This window comes from Dermochelys coriacea, chromosome 26 (genome assembly GCF_009764565.3).
Source record: "Dermochelys coriacea isolate rDerCor1 chromosome 26, rDerCor1.pri.v4, whole genome shotgun sequence".
Lineage (NCBI taxonomy): Eukaryota > Metazoa > Chordata > Testudines > Dermochelyidae > Dermochelys > Dermochelys coriacea.
Window position 1 is genome coordinate 16,287,515 of NC_050093.1, and position 15,890 is coordinate 16,303,404.

At 49.6% G+C, this 15,890-nt stretch overlaps 1 protein-coding gene across 8 annotated transcripts in view; it reads left to right on the plus strand.

Moving 5' to 3' along the window:
- Nucleotides 1-15,890, plus strand: part of OGDH (oxoglutarate dehydrogenase) — a 106,161-nt gene that overhangs the window by 69,980 nt on the left and 20,291 nt on the right. For 7 of the 8 annotated variants that reach the window (XM_038384651.2, XM_038384653.2, XM_038384650.2 and 4 more), the window contains 4 exons: nt 2,137-2,283; nt 3,223-3,313; nt 11,309-11,488; nt 14,976-15,104. In XM_038384651.2, coding sequence (XP_038240579.1) covers nt 2,137-2,283; nt 3,223-3,313; nt 11,309-11,488; nt 14,976-15,104 — 547 coding nt within the window. The remainder of the gene's footprint in view (nt 1-2,136; nt 2,284-3,222; nt 3,314-11,308; nt 11,489-14,975; nt 15,105-15,890) is intronic. The other variant, XM_043502975.1, reaches the window with a different exon arrangement.

Sequence of the window (15,890 nt, forward strand, 5' to 3'; positions counted from 1 at the left end):
AAGATATGGTACAACTTAGACCTCACCCAGCTCTCCTTCCCAAGGTGGTATCCCACTTCCATATTAGCCAGGACATCTTCCTACCAGTCATTTATCCAAAGCTGCACAACAGTCCTCAAGAACTATATCTGCACTCACTGGATGTTAGGAGAGCGCTCACTTTTTATACTGAGCGTGCAAAGCCGTTCCAAAACACAACCCAGTTGTTCATTGCTATAGCAGAGTGGATGAAGGGATTGCCAGTCTCTTCCTAGTGGATCTCCTCCTGGATCACAGCTTGTATCTGCCCCTGTTATGACTTGGTGAAGGTTCCTTCGCCTGCCATCACTCCACGAGGGCTCAGGCCTCGTCGGCAGCCTTTCTAGCCCAAATACCTCTCCAGGAAATCTGCAGGGCTGCGACGTGGTCTTCTGTGCATACTTTCACATCACACTATGCCATCGTCCACCAATCTAGGAATGATGTGGCCTTCAGCAGAGCGGTACTTCAGTCGGCAATACCTTGACTCCGACCCCACCTCCTTAGTAAGGCTTGGAAGTCACCTAACTGGAATTGATATGAGCAAGCACTCGAAGAAAAAACGGTTACTCACCTTTTGTAACTTGTTCTTCGAGACGTGTTTCTTACATCTGTTCCATTTCCCCACCTACTCTCTGTCAGAGTAGCCTGCAAGAAGGAACTGAAGGGAGGATCGGGCCGGCAGGGTCGTATATAGAGCTCCATACCTGGTGCCACTCCAGGGAGCTCCACAGCTGGCCAGACGGGTAGCTGCTAGGGAAAAGTTTCCAACAGCCATGTACGTGGCATGTGCACACACACCTAACTAGAATAGATATGAGCAACGCATCTCGAAGAACAACAGTTAGAAAAGGTGAGTAACCGTTTTTGTTTTTTCTGTATTGAGTCTGATCTCTAGTAGCCTCATTCTCTGAGACCTCAGTTATCTCACTGACGTACTGTTTGATCCCTCGGTCTCCCATCTCTTTTCCACTGCCTCCTTGTTGACCTTAACCCTGGATTAATTCCCACACTCCTCACAATGGCTCCGCTCTCAACCTTGTCTGAGCACTGCTCTCACCAATCTCCAATCACCAAGTTCCTTCTCTCAGGCCACCATCTCGTCTCTTTCAACATCACCTCCTGCCCCCCAACCCGAAGCTTTCTGTGGTCTCCAGACCGTCAACGCCTTTGATGGCCTTGCTGTTCTCAGATATTTCCTCTATTGATTTTTGTTGTGGAACCTCGCTCTGCTGTCCGCCGTCTCCCCTAGTGCCTGATTCCTCTGCTCCTGAATGTTTCCAGGGGGAGTTTCACTTTCTCCATTATGGGTGTGTTACTCTTCCTTCAATCCTACCCTCCTCTTTGCCATACAGTTTTCAGAGTAGCAGCTGTGTTAGTCTGTATTCGCAAAAAGAAAAGGAGTACTTGTGGCACCTTAGCGACTAACAAATTTATTTGAGCATAAGCTTTCGTGAGTTACAGCTCACTTCATCATCGGATACATCCGGAGAACCTTTTTCTTTTATATGATGAAATAAGTTTTTTAGAATTTATCATCCAAAGTTTGACATGTGTATCTGGATGAAGGCCTGAGGCTGGGTACTTTAAGGGAACTGCATTATTTGAACGTCTGAGTACCCAGGGGGGTGCTATAGAAGCTGTTTTGTGCTGGTTGGGTAATTCTAAGTATTGAAATATCCACCAGCGTTTGGGGTTTGTTTGCCCCGTTCTGTTTGCAGTTCACCCTAATTGAGTGACCTCAGCTGGCTCCCACAGGCAGCACCGTCACAGCTGCTCATGGGAATTCTTGCATTTACTTAAGGCTATATTTAGATTGTATATTTTATCCTTCTCTCTTGCCCTTCATATGTTCCTTTCGTTCTTAGATTAGGACCAATGTTGGGCAGGGACTGTGCTGGATGTGGCTAGCACTTTGTACATAGTGGGTGCTATCCTAGTAGTAATAATTATAAAGGCATAACGCAGTCAGTGGTGCATAGAAAAATCACTTGCACAAGTGACCTGTCAGTCTATATCATTCATCTGTGACTCCCCCACTAATGTCCCTGTGGGTTCTCTGGCCCATGCAATAGGCTGTAGCCTGACCGTTGACTTCTGTCTGACTCTGCCTTTCAGGTTTGAGGAGTTCCTCCATCGGAAATGGTCTTCGGAGAAGCGTTTTGGCTTGGAAGGTTGTGAGGTGCTTATCCCAGCCTTAAAGACAATCATTGACAAGTCAAGTGAGAATGGAGTGGATTATGTTATCATGGGGATGCCACACAGGTAACAGGATCCTTATCTCCCCACCCCATATTTTGGCGGCAGGGGCAGCTGGCAGGTCAGAAAGATGCAGGTGGGTGGCAGTTGGTGGGGCTGAGGTGTAAAGCGAAGCTGGCTTCCCCTAGAACTCTTGCTCCTGGCATGAGCTGACTGTTTTTCCAAAGATTAAGTTTTTAATTTGATTGAAAATGATATAAACAAACTGAGATTCAAATGCATCTTGGTTATTAGCATCACCCATTCATAGCTAACATCACCCATTATACAAGGCTGCAGGAAATGTATCTTAATTTACAGGGAACACCCTGTGCCTTTCTAAACAAAATGCCCAGCAAGCCCTTGTTTATTATCTGCATAACTGCATGCGGGGATCTGCAGAATAATAGCTTCCCCAGTGAGCTCTTAATCTAGTATATGTGTTGTATCTCCTGCAGAGGAGAATGGGATTCCCTGTGGATATTGAGGCCCCGTTGCACAGGTGCACAATACTAGGCAATTTGGACCTGCGTTTTAATAAGGTCTGGCCTTGCAACACGGATTTAACTGGCGTCTGGATCCACATTAATTGGGAAGTGTAAAGAACAGTCTTCCTGAGGTGGCTGCCAGTATAGGGGAATCTCCTGTGGCTGTTTCTTCCTGAGTCCAGCATGAGTAAATCACAGTATTGCAAAAAGAACCCCTCATGGGACAGGGTGCTGCTGGGTGACCCACCTTGTGTCCTTCTTCTTCAGAAGGAGCACAGGGTACTCTTGCTATAGACTGTACCAGTTTGGCAGGGCATGGGGGAGAGGAAAACTGCTTGTTCTTGGTGTAACATAGGAAGAGGAATTGGTCCTTTGCCTTGGCTTGAAGCATGGGGTGAGAAGCACTCTCTCCAGACAGGAAGCATAGAGTGCAAGGTGAGCTGTCCACCTGTAGCTGATTGTGGCATTGATTTCACAGAGGGCGTCTGAATGTTCTCGCCAACGTGATCAGGAAGGAGTTGGAGCAGATCTTCTGTCAGTTTGATTCCAAGCTGGAGGCTGCTGATGAGGTGAGTGAGGTTTGAGTAGAGTCTAAGCAAGCAGCCACGTGAGAGTATAGGTACAATATGCAGCTTGGCTCTTTCTCCAGACAGCAGACTACACTTGGCAATCTCTGTCCCCGGAGGCCCAGCAGAATCCACAAGAAGACCACATGAGTTGTCAGCCCTAGGGTCCCATCTAGCCTGGTATCCCATCTCTGACAGTGGCCAGCACCAGCTATATCAAAGGGAGGTGCAAGAATCCCCTTAGTGGGCAATTCTGGAATAACCTGTCCATGTGGGAAACCTCTGCCTGTTCCTGACCCTCGTCAGTTAGTGATTGGCTTGCCCTGAACCAGGAAGGTTCATAACCCTTCTCTTTTTCTTATCCTGTGAGTTATCGCTGGGTGTTATCATTATCCAGACGGATAGCTAGTTATTTATTGATCCTGCTCAGTTCATGGCCTCAATACCTTGTGGCAGTGAATTCTGCAGGGTAGATGTTGTTTTAAATGTGTTGTCTCAGTTGATCCAGTTTCCAAGCCAAGACAGTACTTTACCCCATGACTGTTTCTGTCTACCTTAATAGTTTCTTGTGAGACTTTGTAACCTCTTCAAAGTAGTCTTGAGAGTCCAGCAAATTATGAATCTTGGTTTTCCTGTAGCCTCTACCTTGCTGTCAGATATGCTAGCGGATTAGAGAGACTCGACTGTTCCTTGACACAAGATGGGCTGATCTGTCCCTATCCTATCATGAGCTTCTAGGTCAGGCTTCCCCCTTTGTTCCATAGTGTGGCCCACGTGTTGGTAGAGAGATCATCTTATGGAGCACTTCCCCTCTATAGCATGTTCTGATTTTTGGCCACATGCCATGCCACTAGCAGCTATAATAATTCTTTGTTCTTCAAGTGATTGCTGATGTGCATTCCACAATAGTTGTGTGTGCTTGGCACATGTACCAATGCTGGAAGATTTTCCCTTAGCAGTACCCGTAGGGGAGCGCCCCTAGCGACTCCTGGTGTGGTGCCACCATGGCGCAGTATAAGGGGCGCTGCATACTCCCCCACCATCAGTTTCTTCTTGCTGCCAGTGTAGGTGCTTCAGGACTGCTCTGCTTCAGCTCTGCTGTAGCTTTCCCTCTTGGACTCTGTTAGTTCATAGTTAGTAGTGCCTGTAGTTTAAAAACAAAAACAAAAAGTAGCTTTAGTTAGAATTCATTAAGTGCGCCCGGGTTGGGGCATGCCCCATGCCCTGGGCTTTAAGTCATGTGACACTTGCAAACGGCCTATGCCCATGAGTGATCCGCACATGGACTATTTACAGTCTGGGGGAAACCCATCCGCAGCAAGATTTGCAGATCTTTCAAACCTCGGACCAAGAAGGAGCGGGACATTTGGCTCCAAACCATTTTGATGGAGTTGGCCCTGACCCCGACACCTCTGCACTGCTCCGAGTCGGCACCGAGCACCGCAGCATCGGTGCTCGGCAACCCAATAGTGCCCTCCACCAGTCAGCACCACTCCCTGTCCACGGGACACTCTAAAAAGGCAAAGAAGAGGTTTTTGTCTGCCAAGGCACCGGAGCAAGACTGGGGGAGAGACTAGACCCACATTGGGCAGCTCTCAGTCCCCATCGGCCTTGCGGCCTCCGACTCAAGTTAAGCGGTGTAGCCCAGCCCATTCCAAGCCAACTTCCCCAGACGCCAGTGGCCACGTTCGGGTGCCCGCCACGCCGGAGGCCCTGCAGGCGGCTTGAGACGTTATGTCTCTACCGGTACCAGTAGCACCGCTGTCGTCCAGAGGCAAGCCACTGCTCGAACCCCCGCAGTTGCCGCCTGGACGGTACCACTCACGGTAGAGAGAAGGTTCCCAACTCTGTTCCCCGCTCAGTGACTGCCCTGTGCACAGTCTGTGCTGATCCCAGTCGATCCCCACCAGCTTGTCTGGCTGGGTACCAACCGGCAGGGGTTCCAGGCACCACTCCACCTTGAGGGGGAACAAAGACCTCACGAAGAGAGCATACCCTGCCAAGACCAGGACAGACAACACCAGAGGTCGTTACCTCTGAGAAGCTACCGTAGCCCCTCACAATACAGATGTTGATGCTGTTCCCGTTCTTCGTCTCGCTCGAGGTCCCTGCTGTGGCACCGCTCCCGCAGTCCCAGGCATCAATCGCTTGCACCCTGCCATTGCAGATCCGCCCATCAGAGCCGTTCACAGAGCAGCTGCTACAGATGGTACTCCCCTTCTCCACGCCAGCATCACTGCCTCACGTTTGGCACTGCTCCTGACACCGCCACTCATCCCAGTCCCGGGAAAATGGTCGATCGTATGCCAGCCCGGCCTCCCTTCAGAGTCATCAGTCGATGGTCCAGGCTAGTTAGGCTGGACAGTCTGCTTCACTGGTGCCACAGCAGGTGCAGTGGCACCAGGCTCCCTGGCTGGCACCATGATATCAATGGGCCCCAACACAGCCCCCAGTGGTGGCTCGGTTGGTGGCTGGAGCCTCGGAAAGACAGTCGGCCTCCCTCTCCCAGAAAGGAGTCAGTGGAGTGCTCATCCTCGGTCCTGTGCTCAGAAGGGGACCAAGTGGTGGGACCTGCGGCACCGGTGGGGACACAGAGTACGGCAGCCACATCCTCATTCTCTCCGGATGCGGTGATCACAGCCCCTCCTGCTCCCATCGTGCAGGAGGACACAAAAGCCCACCAAGAGCTGTTGAAAAGGGTGGCATCAAGCCTCAGCCTACAAGCCAAGGAGGTGGAGGAACCCTCAGACTCCCTGTTCAAAGTCCTCTTGGCTTCTGCTCCGGCCAGGGTGGCTCTCCCACTTCATGAAGGGGTGGCAAAGATCTTGAACGCCTTGTGGCAAACCCTGGCTTCCTTGCCTCCCATCTCTAAGAGAGCAGAACTAAAGTATTTTGTGCCCGCCAAGGGGCATGAATACCTGTACAGTCGCCTGCCCCCAACTTGAGTCGGTCAACCAAAGGAAGCAGCAAGGTCACCCTGCTGCTACTCCTAAAAATAAGGACTCAAGGAGACTAGATCTAGTCTGTAGAAAGGTTTATTCATCCTCGAGCTTCCAACTGAGGGTGGTGGACCACCAAGCCCTGCTGGGTAGATACGATTTCAATTTGTGGGGCTTTGTGCCCAAATTTGCGGACTCCCTCCAGGAGCGTGATAAGGAGTTCAAGGCCCTGGTCAAGGAGGGCATGGCTGCCTCTAGGGCAGCCCTTCAGGCAGCCTCGGACACCGCGGCTATGGCTGCACGGTCTATGGCCGCCGCAGTTTCCATGAGGAGAGCGTCGTGGCTCCTGCTGTCTGGGTTGTCCAGCGAGTCACAGAACTCCTTATAGGACCTTCCATTCGATGGCAAGGCCCTGTTTGCGGAACAAACAGACTTGAAGTTACACGGTCTGAAGGACTCCCGAACAGCATTAAAGACCCTCTGCGTCTATGTCCTGGCCCCAGCCAAGACCAAGTTCAAACCGCAGCAGGCTCCAAGTCAGGCCACCCACTCCTGATATGAGCCCCCTTATAAAAAATCAAGGGACTATAAAAAGCACCCACAAAGGCAATCCCAGCCTGGGCCCTCTAAGGGCAAACAGGTGGGGAAGCACCAGTTTTGACAGGACGCCCGGAGGCAACTTACCAGTTCATACCAGGGATCCACCCAGAATAAAACTTCCCTTCTCCAACCAGTTGTGTGCTTTTTCTCTGAGTGGTCGCAGCTGACCTCAGACCAATGAGTCCTCAACATCGTCTCTCAGGGCTATACCCTCCAGTTTATTTCTACCCTACCCACCCTCCCCATCCCTCTTCAGGGACCCCTTTCACAAGAGCCTACTCAAGCAGGAGGTGAGGCGGCTCCTTGGCTTAGGAGCGGTGGAGGTGGTGCCAGCGGAGTTCAGACGCAAGGGGTTCTACTCCTGTTATTTCCTTATCCCGAAGGCCAAAGGGGGCCGCAGGCCCATCCTGGACCTGCAAGGCCTGAACCAGTACATGGTAAAGCTCAGGTTTTACATGGTCTCTCTGGCCTCCAACATCATCACCCTCGATCTACAGGACGCATACTTCCACATTCATATATTCGAGGGACACAGGCATTTCCTCTGCTTCCCAGTTGGGCAGGAACACTACTAGTTCATTGTCCTCCTGTTTGGCCTATCGCCGGCTCCCAGGGTCTTCACAAAGTGTATGTTTGTGGTAGCGGCCTACCTCAGACGTCGGGGTGTCTAGATCTTCCCCTACCTCAACGACTGGCTGGTCAAGGGCAGCTCTAGGTCACAGGTACAGGATCACGTAACATTCCTCCTGTCTACATGCACCACATTGGGGCTGTTGGTAAACGACACCAAGTCCACATTGGTTCCAGTGCAGTGCAATTGGGGCAGTTTTTGGACGCAATGTCAGCCAGAGCCTACCTCCCACCAGACAGAACTGAAACCCTAAGGGAGCTCATCAGTGCAATCACAAGGATCCCCGTGATGACAGCCAGAGCGTGCCTCCAACTCCTGGGTCATATGTCGGTGTGCACGTATGTGGTTCATCATGCCAGACTCAGGATGCGGCCCCTCCAGCTCTGGTTGGCCTCGGTATTCTCCCAGTCCAGAGACAGAATGGACAAAGTCCTCACTGTGCCCGAACCGGTGATAGCCTCCCTAGGCTGGTGGTCCTCCCCGGAGAATGTGCTCCAAGGGGTCCAGTTCAGGGGCTAATTTCTGACTGTGGAATTGCTGTCCGATGCGTCGGACCTGGGGTGGGGCGCCCATGTGGAAACCTTTAGACCCAAGATCTGTGTTCCTGCCCTTCACATAAATGTCAAAGAGCTCAGGGCAGTCCGTCCGACGTGTGTGGCCTTCCGCTCACACCTGGAGGGCAGATTGGTCAGGGTTCTCACGGACAACACGGCCTCGATGTTTTACATCACCAGGCAAGGCGGGGCCAGTTCCTCAGCCCTCTGCCAGGAAGCCCTCAGGCTGTGGGACTTCTGCGTAGCCCACGATATTTACCTGGAAGCCCACCACTTACCGGACGTCCGGAACTCTCGGGCGGATCGGCTGAGCCGGGACTTCTCCTCTCAGCACGAATGGTCACTGCACCCAGAGGTGGTGCACAGGATTTTCCAAACGTGGGGCACTCCCCAAGTGGACCTGTTCGCAACCCGGCAGAACAGCCAGTGTCGCCGCTTCTGCTCCAGGGGAGGGTTGGGCATGGGCGCAATCTCCCAACACCTTCCTTCTATCCTAGTCAGGCCAGCTGTTCTATGCCTTTTCCCCCATTTCCAGTGATCGGCAAGGTCTTGGAAAAGATAAAAACAGACAGGGCCCAGGTCCTCCTGATCACCCCGGCATGGTGCAGGCAACATTGGTACTGGACTCTCACAAACCTGGCAGTCGCCCCGCTGTAGCCGTTGCCACCTGCTCTCCTGGGACCTGCTTTTCCAGGACCAAGGTTGCTTCCTCCACCCCAACCTAGCAGCACTCCACCTTGCGGCATAGCTGCTCAGTGGTTGGGCTGGGAGGAGAGGACTTGCTCTGAAGGGGTTCAGCGCATCCTCCTGGAGAGAAGGCGGCCTACCTGGCAAAATGGTCTCGGTTTTCCCGGTGGGCTGCTGATCGGGGGTTCTCTCCTGTGGCTGCTCCGATCCAGCTTATACTAGACTACCTCCCTCATCTTAGAGCCCAGGGCCTAGCACTCTCATCCTTCAAGGTGCACTTGGCAGCCATATCGGCCTTCCACCCGCCAGTACAGGGTCACACGATATTCTCTCATGCCATTACTGGCCAATTCCTTAAGGCAGGGGTGGCCAATCTGTGGCTCCAGAACCACATGCGGCTCTTCAGAAGTTGATATGTGGCTCCTTGCATAGGCACGGACTCCGGGGCTGGAGCTACAGGCACCAACTTCCCAATGTGCTCTGCCCCCACTCCACCGCTTCCCGCACCCTCCCTTGAGCCTGCCATGCCCTCACTCCTCCCCCCTGGAGCCTCCTGCACACCACGAAACAGCTGATCAGGAGGTGCGAGGAAGGAGGGGGAGCTGATGGGGGGCTGCTGACATGTTACTGTGGCTCTTTGACAACATACATTGGTAAATTCTGGTTCCTTCTCAGACTCAGGTTGGCCACCCCTGCCTTAAGGGTTTGGATCACCTCTTCCCATATGTTAGGCCCCTAGTCCCGCAGTGGGAACTGAGCTTGGTGCTGGCCAGGTTAACTGGACCTCCATTTGAACCACTAGCTACATGCTCCTGGTTACACCTGTCTTGGAAGGTAGCCTTCCTGGTGGCGATCAGGTCCACTGGGAGGGTCTTGGAACTCCGGGCCCTGACCTCTGAACCCCCATACACGGTGTTCCATAAGGATAAGGTCCAGCTCCGACCACATCCTTCATTCCTCCCTAAGGTGGTCTCTGCCTACCATATGGGCCAAGACATTTTCCTGCCGGTGCTCTGTCCCAAACCCCATGTGTCCAGTGAGGAGTGCTGCCTCCACATGCTGGATGTGAGACAGGCCCTGGCCTTTTACCTGGAACGTACGAAACCGTTCAGGAAGTGCTCACAACAGTTCATTGCCTCGGCCAAACACTTAAGAGGCCAGCCGATCTCCATTCGGCGGCTTGTGTATCTGTACTTGTTACAACCTGGCGGGAGTTCCCCCACCGCCGATCGTGAGGGCACACTTGACTAGGGCGTAAGCCTCGTTGGCTGCCTTACTGGCCCATGACCCTATTCAGGACATCTGTAAGTCTGCCACATGATCATTGGTTCACACTTTCACCTTGCATTATGCAATCATCTCCCAAACCAGAGAGGACACCAGGTTGGCAGGGCAGTGCTCCGTCCCAAGTGTCTGTGAACTCCTACCCACCTCCAACAGATATAGCTTGGAATCACCTATTGTGGAATGCACATGAGCAAAGAAGAAAAGATGGTTAATTTCCGTAACTGTTGTTCTTCGAGATGTGCTGCTCATGTCCATTCCACATCCCGCCCTCCTTCCTCTCTGTCAGAGTTGTCTGGCAAGAAAGAACTGAGGATAGGGGGAGCACACAGCACCCCTTATACTGCACCATGGCGGCGCCATACTTGCGAGGGATGGTCCCTTATGGGTACTGCTAATGGAAAAACTTTGGGCACCAGTGCACTTGGCAAGCATACACACCTATTGTGGAATGGACATGAGCAACACATCTCGAAGAATACCAGTTACAGAAAGGTAACTGTCTTTTTGGGGGGGAAGGGGAAGCTTGTGTATATTTGTGCCCCTTCTTACACTTACACAATTTTTCTTCACCTGTCCCAATATTTCTCCCACCTAGTGAGTTTCATAGACTGTCAGGGTTGGAAGGGACCTCAGGAGGTCGTCTAGTCCAACCCTCTGCTCAAAGCAGGACCAATCGCCAACTTTATTCCCACTTCTTCCTGATCTCCCTCTTCCAGACCCTGCTTCTTTCTCTTCTCTCCCCTGCCCCATCCACCTCCCTTTCTGTCTCCAGACCCCATGCACCTGCCTCCCAACCAGTCCTTGCCTCCTTTCCTTTCCTCAGTGCTTCTACCTCCTGACTGTTCTCCCATCTCTAGGGTATAAATGAGGTCAGATGCTTATCGGAGGTGCACAGAATACAGCTGGTAACCAGGACCTATGTTGTTGAACTTGGATGCTTAAAGCTAGTAGTACTTAGGAACCCAAACAAGAGCCCTGCCTTGGCTTCAATGGGAGCAGGATTGGGTTCTTAAACAATATAAATGATTTTCACCTTTGTGGCCAATATTTGGGGCATCTCTGTGCTGCTGTTACTCTGCGATATCAGCAAATGCACATGCTCTATGGGCTCAATGTTTCTGGTAATTGTAGCTCTAGCTGAAGAGCTCCAAATTCATGGCCCTTGTATACTTCACGTGGCACTAGCAGATGTGTACCCATGCTGTGAGCCTATGAATGACGGGAGGCATCAGGGACTCCTGTTCTCATCTGAAAGCTCTGCCGCCCACGCTCCTCTCTTGGCCTTGCTCTTTCTCTCCAGGGCTCGGGAGACGTGAAGTACCACTTGGGAATGTACCACCGAAGGATTAACCGCGTCACTGAGAGGAACATCACCCTCTCCTTGGTGGCAAACCCCTCTCACTTGGAGGCTGCAGATCCAGTGGTTATGGGCAAGACGAAGGCAGAACAGTTTTATTGTGGGGACACTAAAGGAAAGAAGGTAAAGGGCACCAAATACCTCTGATCCAGTGTCTGTTATAAGTTTATTCAGACTCTGCTTGTAGCTGACTGAAGAGAGGCAAACTGCTCCATGAGGGAGCCAGATTAGCCAAAGAAATCCATGTGGTTTGTTTGTCATTCTAAATTTCTCCAGAGATCTGGAATGCTGTCTGCCACAGGAAGAGTTCTGGTCCCATGTAAAGCACCCTCTCCTGTTTTATTCCTCCATCAACAGTCAGAACAGTGCTGCTTCTGTCCTGCTCCAACTTAACCAAGCCATAGCGAGCAGCGGAAGTAGCAGCTCAGCCAAAACGTCCTCTCTGATTTGGATGTCTTGGAGTGGGAGGCCAGATTGTTAGAAACGGTGAATGCATGAATCTCTAGTTCAAGTCAGGGGAAGGGGTGGGTGTTCAGCACCTCTGAAAATGGGGCTCAGGGTATTGCAGCTGGGGCATCTGAGAACCAAGGCATCCCAAATCGGTGGCCATTTAATAAAAAAAAAAAAAAAAAAAAAAATCAGCTTGGTCCTCGTGCTGTGCTGCTACTCAGCAGCAGCTAGAGGCCTTGGTAGTATTCTCAGAGGGGCCAGGGATGGAAATGGGAGGAGATATTGAAGTTGTTGAGATGGCAGAAGGCTGAAAGATGCCACAATTAAGCTTTGTATAACTTGCTGGAAAGGGATAAGCCAATATTTGGTGGCTATGGTGGTGGATTGCAGATCTAGACATCAACATGTCTAGGTGATGCAAAGGGGATTCACTCAGACTGAGAACCACTGGCAGTTACTCTGGAAGTCACTGAGAACAGCAGAGACTGGAGAGAAACAGAGAACAGCAGAAAGGGTTGGAGAAAAATATCTGTGGTATAGATCCTCAAAAAGAAAAATAGAATGATCCTGGCAATTTACCAGCCAGGTCCCCTTGTAAAAAGACACAGATGAGTGACTGGCCCATGAGTAATAAGAGAGAGGAACTTATGTGGAATCATTGCAGACTCTTTTTCACTTTGGTCTACTAACAAAATGTAGTGGAGGAAGAGGACACAGCGGATGGAGAATCCATTTGTTTCAGTGAATTTGATCAAGTGCCTTATTTAGTTCAGATGCCCTTGTATAGGGACGCTCTTTTAGGATCTGGACAATGTCTTAAGGCATATTGTAAAGTGGGGTAATGGAAAGCCCCAGTGAATGGACCCATGAGAGTCGTCAGTGAGATCGGGGTTAGATCCGTTCTGAAAGAGTGGTTAACAACCAGACCCACCCTGGAACTGCAAACCCCACCAACAGAGAAATAACACTAAGAAACCTCAAGAGGGAGTAATGTGAGAGTCGGGCCGCTATGATGCTGACTAAGGTATTAGGGGATGGGGAGGAAGGTCCCTCTTGGAGGAGATCGCTGCGACAAGTAACCAGGTGTGAGAGTGTCTGGGTCAAGTCCTGGCTCCATTGCAGTTGGTGGGAGTTTTGCCACTGACTTCAGCATAGCCAGGAGTTGAATGTCTAGAGGCATGTTGTGCAGCAGGGAGTCACTTTCTCTTATAGAAAACTACTATAAACAAACTCTCCCTCCCCAGATAAATCTGACCAAACTGAAGGGAACTGAATGTAAATCGGGGATCACTGTGATCCCGAGATATGTCGTTGGCTTGGAATAGGTAGTAGGGACCAGAGGATCCAGTCCTTGAGAGAGAACAGGTGTGTCCTTCAACATGTATCCTAATATGAAAGAACAAGTCATAAAAAATGGGCTGTTGTAAGCAACTTCAATGTCTGGCTTATAACAAACATGTATCCAATACCGTGGGAGAGGTATACGGGTAGATCCAACGAGATCAAAAATAACCCAGATTCTTTGTGGGAGGACAGAGAATATACCAAGACGAACACTGTCCTCTTGTACGGCAACATCTGTAGACAGCACTCCACGTCTAGTGTGATTGGGCAGAAGCCTCACACAGATACTAGTGGAATTCCCATTTTAATTGCTGCACCTGAAGTGTCCTCACTAACGTTTGAAGTGGCTTGTGAAATGTAGATCCTTTCTCTATGCGCATGAATTTTTTCAGCCCACACTTGAGAGGGAAGTTTTGTTATCAGTAAAATCAAAAGCAATCACTAATTTTCATTTAGGATATTCCCTTTTTCCAAAAGCTGGAGAAGTGAGATGGGCACTGGTTGGTGCTCAGTAAACTTCATCCACCACGGGACTGGTTCCCGTGCAACACTCAGCAGCAGATAAATTAATTGGCATAATCCACTGATTGCCATTAATTCCAAGAATCATGTTTTAACTAGGGCTGTAAATTAATCGCAATTAACTCATGCAATTAACTCAAAAAAATCACGATTAAAAAAATTAATCACAATTAATTGCACTGTTAAACAATAGAACACCAATTGAAATTTATTAAATATTTTTGGATGTTTTCTGTTTTCAAATATATTGATTTCAATTACAACACAGAATACAAAGTGTACAGTGTTCACTTTATATTTATTTTTTTGTTACAAATATTTGTACTGTAAAAAACAAAATAAATAGTATTTTTCAAAAACAAAACAAAAGTGCCATGCGAATGCGTGTTCTCATCTTCAGGTGACATGGTAAACAAGAAGCTGGCAGCATTATCTCCTGCAAATGTAACCAAACTTGTTTGTCTGAGCGATTGGCTCAATCAAGTAGGACTGCATGAACATGCAGGCTCTAAAATTTTACATTGTTTTATTTTTGAATGCAGGAGTTTTTGTACATAATTCTACATTTGTAAGTTCAACTTTCATGATAAAGAGATTGCACTATAGTACTTGTATTAGGTGAATTGCAAAATACTATTTATTTTGTTTTTTTTTACAATACAGATATTTGTAATCAAAATTAAATATAAAGTGAGCACTGTACACTTTGTATTCTGTGTTGTAATTGAAATCAATATATTTGAAAATGTAGAAAACATCCAAAAATATTTAAATAAATGGTATTCTATTATTGTTTAACAGCGCGATTAATTTTTTTAATCACTTAACAGCCTTAGTTTTAACCTAGTCTTCTAGAATTTCAGGAGGGGAGGGCTGTGAATCCACCCAGTATCTTCCTGAGTCATTGCACCAGAGACACTAGCGTGTGCGGATCCAGCCTCACATGGAGGAGCTTTGTTGAAACATCAAACTGAAACCTCGCTCCTTAGCACAGTCACCTGGGGGCTAAAGCATCAGATCTTCCTTGCTATGAAGGTTACGGACAGACAATGGAAAGTATGAGGCAAAGGAGCTGCCACCAGAGAGATGTGGAGATGTATGTACAGTGGGGAGATGAAGAAGAGTTTTCCATGCCCAGTCAGAGCCTGCTTGTAGCTGCTGCCCCACCCTAGCCAATAGCCCCTCCTTCCCCAACAATGCTGGGCCCCCTCTGTGTGCACTTCTGGGCACCTTTTAATGCTGAAAAGAAGCCAACAAGCCACCAGCCTTCAGTTTGATCCTCTTGTCCCCACAGGTGATGTCCATTCTCTTGCACGGAGATGCAGCTTTTGCCGGGCAGGGCATAGTGTATGAGACGTTCCATTTGAGTGACTTGCCATCCTACACTACGCATGGGACAGTTCACGTGGTTGTGAACAACCAGGTAAAAACTGGGCCCCATGGCTGCAAGACTGGGTTCTTCAGCTCCACTGATACCAGAATCTTTGAGAACATGCACTTTAAATGCACAGGGCAGGGAGAATGGTTTGTCCATCTCTGATGTATCATGCTGGTGTGCTAGCAATGGTAAGCAGATGTCAAGGATGTGTTTTATCCTAGGGATGGGGCCCTGCATCAGGGTCTTCTCCCGCTAAAATGGTGCTGTGTTGTACCTGTGAAACTCCAGTTATGGTTCAGTGTCGGAATTGGGGCTTCTGGGGATGTGTATAGGCAGATCCATAAGCAGGAGAGCTCCTATGAGACAAGGCTAAGGAACAAGAAGAACTGATAACTTGCTCTGGGCTATAACGGTGAAGTCCTGAGTGTCTAGGGCCTGGTCTACACTACAGACTTATTTCAGAGTAGCAGCCGTGTTAGTCTGTATTCGCAAAAAGAAAAGGAGTACTTGTGGCACCTTAGAGACTAACAAATTTATCTGAGCATAAGCTTTCGTGAGCTACAGCTCACTTCATCGGATGCATCCGATGAAGTGAGCTGTAGCTCACGAAAGCTTATGCTCTAATAAATTTGTTAGTCTCTAAGGTGCCACAAGTACTCCTTTTCTTACTACAGACTTAGGTTGACATAAGGCAGGTTACTTCAGCCTCATTATGTCAGTGTACACACTACAGCCTTGCTCCCACTGATGTAAGTGCCGATGTAACTCCATCTCCACAAGAAGCGTAGGGCTTACGTTGGTGTAGTTAGGGCGACACAGTGTCATTGCAGG